The 7,246-nt window shown below is 46.0% G+C and overlaps 1 protein-coding gene across 1 annotated transcript; it reads left to right on the top strand.

The window, feature by feature from the left end:
* The first annotated feature begins 4,912 nt into the window (after positions 1–4,912).
* On the top strand, positions 4,913–6,099 carry LOC105050553 (uncharacterized). Its single transcript, XM_010930631.4, has one exon. The coding sequence runs from the start codon at positions 5,070–5,072 to the stop codon at positions 5,796–5,798; it is 729 nt and encodes a 242-aa protein (XP_010928933.1). The 5' UTR covers positions 4,913–5,069; the 3' UTR covers positions 5,799–6,099.
* The last annotated feature ends 1,147 nt before the right edge of the window (positions 6,100–7,246 follow it).

Genomic DNA, 7,246 nt, shown 5'->3' with positions numbered 1-7,246 from the left:
TCATTTTATAGCTAGGATTCTTTGACTATGTTATTTTTCTCTTTAGATTTAGATTTCTCACTTGGTGCTTCCTGTATCTTGGTTATTGTAGTTCTATTTTATTAGTTAGCAGTCATGCTTATTATAAACAGAGCATAGGGAAATCAGTTGCAGTTGATCTGACACCTTGACGTAGTGTTCCTTCTGAACAAGTATATGAAGCAGCTCATGATTTGATCTATTAGGATTCATACCAAGATTTAGTTTCATTACCTACTAGGTTGTCATTCTTTGATCCACCATCAGTGGAGGATCGGGGGTTGGAACATTTTAATCCACTTCAAAATTGACCACGGCATCTGCTGGTGATCTATCCTATAGTCTGAAACTGTAAGCTCATTTCTCTTTATGCTAAACTTCCTTACAGGCAACTACACTTGTTACTTTTGATAGGCTTCAATTTGCCATTGTGCAAGCCTGGACTGAATGCAGAGGCTTCGTTCTGGATGTGGAACGCCATGCTTGCAAGCCCATGCATCAGGTCGTTTTGCTTTTGGAACAGCAGCGCCTTTGCACATCTACTCTCTGGACATCCTCTATCAATCGAACTCAATTGAATGGTATCAACCAAACTCAACCCTCAGTACCATCTTTTTCACTTCTTCTTACCTTAATTGCATAGTTGTTTCCTTTAGGATGTTATTTCGCCTCGGGCTATAGACATCCTCAAATTCCTTATATTTACTTGTGTGGCCTCATTTTGTCCAAACTCATGTCACTAATTAACTGTTGAAAAGGATGGATGCTGTCAATATGAGCAGATAATGTTGTGCAACTTCATAGCACAACTAACATTTTGAACCCGCTTTTTTTTTACTGCGCATATTACTACTGCTTGACCAGAAGGTGCCCTGGTGCAACAAAATGCTAAGTCGGGCTGAGTTGTGCCAAGGTCGGTAGAAGGAATGTAGGGCCCAATTATTGAGTTGGATTAAGCCAGATCTACGGATCAAGTTGACTCGGATGAGTACATAGTTCATGAGTTATTTTTTTTTTAAAAAAAAAATGGGGGCCGGGATCTATTGGGCACAGGTTGCATCAGTTATTTGGTCAGAAAAGAGATGAGGGGAACACATAGACGGTAGTATATGAAGCTGGCTGGAGTCTCAGCCATGCGACAAACATCTTGAGTTGTAACTTGTGGGACCTGTGTGAAGGTTGGTGGAGATAATGGCAGGATCTTAAGAGGTGGCAACGAGCATAGGCTGGAGGTTCATATCTTGTGAAATCAGATCTGGAAGTTAGAACTGAGGCGGTAAAGTACATGGTCTTGAGTCTGGTGCAATGCGTATGAGAGATGGAATGGATGGGAATGGATGGACGTGATCCGCCAATGTGATTTGATATTCCTATCCTTGTTTGGTCCTGGTAAATCTGTCTAATAGCCCAACAAACCGACACTCTGGAGTTTTAGTTGTATATTAGAAATTCAGAATGGATGCATAGGAAATTTTATGTGCATAAGCTATTAAATTTCAAAGTGGACACCATAATAAAACAGTATGGAAAAAATACACTTCATATTTTAGTGGTTAACTTAGCTAACAAAAAAACATATCTTCACATAATACGTCATAAAATTGATTTTTTTTTAAAAAAACCTTCAATTTAAATATCCATGGACAAAATACTGAAATAACTTTTTGCTTAAACCAGTCAAGCTTGGCGTCCGGAAAATTATGAAATAAATACACCTCATATTTTATTATTTTTGCATATTATCCCATAAAATTGAATTTTCAAATCTTTCAATTTAAATATCCATGGATAAAATACTGAAATAAATCTTTACTTAAAATCATCAAGCTGGACATCCATCAAATGTTATGAAATAAATCCCCCTCATATTTTACCATCGAACTACTTTAGGAAGAGAGAAGCCTGTTTTCATGTATTATCTAGTAAAATTGAGATTTTGCGCAAATGCTTCAGTTTAAATATCCATGAACCCAGTACTGGAATAAATCTTTATTTAGACCCATAGAATCCATCGTCATATTGATTTTGTTTAATCATCAATTTGTTTGAGTTTAATATCCATGAACCAAACACTAAAAGAAATTTTTCATATACAGGTGGCATATAAATTTGAATTTACTAATGAGCCTTGTTCTTTTATATTTGTAGCCCTATCCTCCCTGTACGTGTACCAGATGGTAGGTTTATCCTTCGTTCTGAAGGAATTCAGCCTTTTGTTTTGCACCAATCTACTGTTGGATAAAATGGTGCTTGCTTTGAAAGCTGGGCAGGTAGATGAATGACAATTCAGAGCACTTTGAGAGCTGTGCAGTGGGTGATCCAACATTAGATGGAGGCGAGGGAAGGTGAATTCTTCTTTGGAGCCAAGGATACAACCCGATGCTACCATAAGAAGCCTTGCAGAAGAATCACTTCTGGTCCACATCTTGTAGCCTACAAGTTGCTTGCTTCACAGGATGGACCGCAGCTAATTGTACGTGGTTCGAGTCCAGCACGGCACCATCTAACTTATAGGGCCACATTCTGCCTGCTACGTCGGACTAATGGTTAGACGGTAGAAGCTAAACTTTTCCTTGTACGCACAAAAACTAGTTTCCATTGGTTGCTCGAACTCTGTAGCGTGAAAACTCCCAACCCAACAACTCTAATAATCCAATAATACAAAAATTATCGACGGCGGAACCAAAAATTTTACTTTATAGATTTAATATAATAAAAAAAATAAAAAGCTAAAAAAAATAAAATAAAATAAAATATTATTTTTAAAATAATAAAAATATAAAAATGATAATATATAATAGTTTTAATATATTTTATAATAAAAATAAATTGATGTGATTTATTTAGGATATAAAAAATAAATTAGAGTGGAATTTAAGTATAAGGATGGACGGATGGAGTTGGAATGGAGTATTAAAAGATAAATAAAAAAATATTTAATAAAGAAAGAGAAAGAAGGAGAGAGAGGGAGAGAGGTCAAAGTTGTGTGAAAGAAAGAGAGAAAAAGAAAGGTAGGACAGTGAGTTATTAAAAAAAAAATTAGATTATAATTATTTTTTGATGTTATTTTTTTATTATTTATTTTTTAAAAATTTTATGACAGATATGGAGTCCATTCATAAAATTAGTTAGATTAATTTTAATTTTTTTTAATATTATGAGATTAATTTTAATTTTTATATAATTTTTTATTAATAATTTAATATATAAATAAAAGAGTTTTTTTTTGTTTGTACGATCAATTGACCCACGTTCTCCCCGTTGCATCCGCCAATGAAAGCTGCACGAGCAAAGAGCTAATCATATCGATTGGGCTCAACTTAAATGAAAAATACTTCTATGGATCAGACCTCAAAGATATCTACCAGGGTCATGTCACGGTCAGCAACGATGCAATCCGGTTGATCCCATGTCCCCAAGTCGCCGTTCACTGAAATTTCGTGTAGTCTTGTGACGAGATTACCTTTTTTTTTTTTTTTTTTCTTCTTCTTTTTTCTTTTTGGGTTGATAAGATTGTGATGAGATTTCTTAATCTCATTTATGGGCCCTTGAAAGAGTCATAAATTTATAGATAACATCCATCTTCTCCGCCCATCGCCAAATGAAGCTTCCACGCTCTAGTTTTCTACCATCAACCGTCATGGTAGCTGTCACGTAACCCACCGGCCTCCTGCGATTCTCCCACTACCGAGATCCAAATCCAGCACTCGACGCCACGTTCAAACGGTTCGGATCCTTCCCGTACATTTCCCCTTCACTCGCTGATGCGTGGGCCCACACGTGTGCGAGATAGGCTGCCGGAACCGTGCGTACCTGACTACCAAATCAACCACCGCTAATGCCGGCTCCCAGACGCCTACCGCGTGCGAGTCCACTCGTGTCTTTTTCCAATTGGCTGCCACCGATGGACACGCCATCGCAGGTATGGAATAGGCGGCACGTAAAGGCATCAAGCGCCCTCTCCGTCAAACTCCGCGTCTCCTGCCATTACTTCGCCGCGGCCTTCCTTCGCCTCACCGTCCAATCTCCACCGTCCGCTTTGCGATCCCGCGGCGGTCTACCCACCTCCCCGGTAATAAATAATCCCAATAATTGCGTTCCCCCCACGCGGGGGACATCCTTTGCGCGCCAGTCCGGGCCCCACCGAAATCGCCACGTATCGCTCGAGGACTGCGTCGGTTCATCGGGGCGGTTCAAGAGGGGCGGTGGGCCACGCGCCTCTACCGCCCGCTCCGTGATCCGAGTTACACGGCGCGGGAAGCGAACGATGCCGACAGATAGTACGGGCGGGCCCCAACGATCGGAGACGCCGCCAGGACGCGCCGTTACCGCCGTCTGTGACCTGCCCCACCCCCCGTCCTCGTCGAACCCCTCGCTGGCCACCCGCCCGCGATCCCCAGTTGACGGCCGTTACATAGAAAGAGAAAGAGAATGAGAGAGAGAGAGAGGGCGCCCCAGGTATGCCGCCGAGCGCGTTTCTCGCTAGGCAGAGCGCCACGTACGCCCGGATCCCCCATCAAAATTCGTAAAATTATATATTATTAAACTAACGCCACTTTTCGGATGCACTGAGACCACCCGAAGGGACGACCTGATGAAGGAACCCGCTGCATGTGGGCTTCACTGATTTGCTTATTTGAGGGGGATCCGTCAGTTTACGACGTGTCTCGTTGTGGGTGGGTGCTGCTCTAGGTGGATTTAGCGAGGTCTCATTAAACCGCGCCACGTTGAAGACGAGGGCGGCGGCCAAGGACAGTCAAACCGCTCGTTGACTGCGCCGAATATTTTCAATTTCTCCGCTCCACCACTCCCTCGTTCCTCTCCCTTTCTCCCTCTCTTTCTCCCTCTAACCATCCATCCGTCCATCAAACGCCATCTCCTTCTATAAATTATAAGCCACCTTCGCTTCCCATTTAGCCCACCTATCGCCTGCCCTTCTTGGAAACCCCTTCTTCCCAAGAGCTAAAAAAAGGCAAACGAAACAGAAAGGAGAAGAGAGGGAAAGGCTGAGGAAAAAAAACAACGGGGAGAGAGGTATAGAAATTCTTGTCATGGCCCCCAGAGAGAAGGCTGCCGGCGGAAGAGGCGTCTTGAGCGGAGGAGCGGCGGCTGGAGGAGGGAAGGAGGTGCATTTCCGGGGAGTGAGGAAGAGGCCATGGGGGAGGTACGCGGCGGAGATACGGGATCCCGGGAAGAAGAGTCGGGTCTGGCTGGGGACGTTCGACACAGCGGAGGAGGCCGCCAGGGCGTATGACGCCGCCGCCCGCGAGTTCCGTGGATCCAAGGCGAAGACCAACTTCCCCTACCCGGAAGCCTACCAGAGTGCCGGCGGCGGCGGCGACGGTAGAGGAGGCGGTGCTGCCAGGAGCCCTAGCAGCCAGAGCAGCACCGTCGAGTCATCCAGCCGGGAGGCCGCCGTGCCGCCGATGGCCCATCCCCTCCCTTCTTCCCTGGATCTCGACCTCCACCGCGGCGCGCGGTTCCCCTTCCAGCCCTACCCGACCGCCGTCCCCGCCACCGGCGTCGCGCCTTCATTCTTCTTCCTCGACGCTTTTGTCAGATCCGAAAAGGTCGCGGCGGCGGCGGCGGCGAACCACCACCACCTGACGATGGGCACCCCGATGTTCCTGGCCGATTTCCAGGCCCCTCTCGCCGGCGGCATCTCCAGCGACTCGGACTCGTCCGTCGTGGATTTGCTTCCCCACCACCCCTCTCCTCCGCTGCCCAAGATGCTGCCTTTCGATCTGGATCTCAATCTCCCTCCTCCGGAGGTCGCCTGATCTGCCATCCACCGACGGCTGCTCGTGATCTTTTTCTTTGCTTTCTTTCTTATGGTGAAAGGGAATTTACTTTTTTTTTTTTTTTTTTTTTTTTTGCTATTCTCTATGTTTGTACTTTTTCTTAGAAAGCCATCTGAGAGAAACTTATGTACATACTTAACTTTGTTTTTTCCACTGAGATGAACTTCTGTCTCTCCGATCTTTTGAGTTCGAGATCAGATCCGGAGATCCCTCAACTCAGTGCTGTAATTTCTCTCAGTTTATCTTTCAATTAATGGAATATATCTGATTTTTCTCCTAATTTTTTCTTCCTTCATCCGAAATGAATTGTTCCAGCTTCTGGTCTTTATCATATTATCTGAATGTATTATTAATGATAATATTTGAGTTGCGTGGTCCACACGAGGAGCGAGAGCGCCGGCCACTGCTAAGAGAGCGTGGGTGCCGCGCGGGTAGCCGGCAGGATTTCGTCGCCTTCTTCGCCTCAATTTCCTCCAATCCTTTTCGGCCGTTCTGTTTCCATCTTTTATCTTTCCCGATGATAATAAATAAAAGAACAAATAAAAAATATAAGGATAAATCAGATTCGATTAGATCGAAGCGGTGGATCTGTCGCCGTCCATCCGCGGGTACGACCGAGTCACGCGTTGCCGCTTTGTGGGGGCACCACGCACCGCTCTCTCTCTCGCGCTCTCTCTCCTGGGGACGCCGAGTATGGAGCAAGCGTGTTGACGACGTCTGTCTCGAGATCCGTAAGGAAAAAAACAAGACACGTGTACGCTTGCTGCCGTCCTGGTCTTAAAGCGACCCATCCGGTCTCTCCCCCTTTTTCTTCCTTGTTTCTCTTTCGCGTAAGCGAGGGGAGCCGGCCGAACCAGGACACGCCTGGATCCGGATCTGCCGTCCGTGCTACCAAACAAACCTGTCGCTCACGAACGGACGGGCGGGATGTTTTTACTGGGAGATACGGACGGCGGATCGTCCAGATGCTCGGAGACGAGAGGGTTTTAACGAGCCGACAGCGGTGGGGTCCCGCCGCGGGGAGGCGGGCATCCGGGTGCAGTTGTTGCGCGGCGGCCGCTTTTGGCGGGTCCCGGTCTTCGTCGTCGGAATCTACGGAGAAGATTTCGCCCCTCCCCCTTTCTCTATTTTTTTTTTCTGAACTTTTAAATATTGAGTAAATATTATTTATTACGAAAAATAAATCGCCACGCTTGGGTGGTGGGGCGTGCGATGTGCGTGCACGGAGATGCCATCGGGCAAAGTAGGGCCCCATGGAGGTGGGTGGGGTTGTACGGCGGAGTGGGGGCGGGAGCGTGTAGTGACGGGCGATGACGTGGGATGGGAAGACAGACAAGCGGTTGCGGTGAGCGTCGGCGTCGGGTGGTGGGGTCCAGGGGCCTGCAGCTCTGCCACGTTTCCCGTGGTGCCTCCGCCTGCTTTCTTCT

Source organism: Elaeis guineensis, chromosome 2, assembly GCF_000442705.2.
Source record: "Elaeis guineensis isolate ETL-2024a chromosome 2, EG11, whole genome shotgun sequence".
NCBI classification, from domain to species: Eukaryota; Viridiplantae; Streptophyta; class Magnoliopsida; order Arecales; family Arecaceae; genus Elaeis; species Elaeis guineensis.
The sequence above is the reverse complement of the archived record's forward strand: the minus strand, read 5'-3'. Positions and strand labels throughout refer to the sequence as shown.

Coding starts and splice junctions, on each gene's coding strand:
- LOC105050553 (XM_010930631.4), top strand. CDS start 5,070: ATGGCCCCCAGAGAGAAGGCTGCCGGCGGAAGAGGCGTCTTGAGCGGA.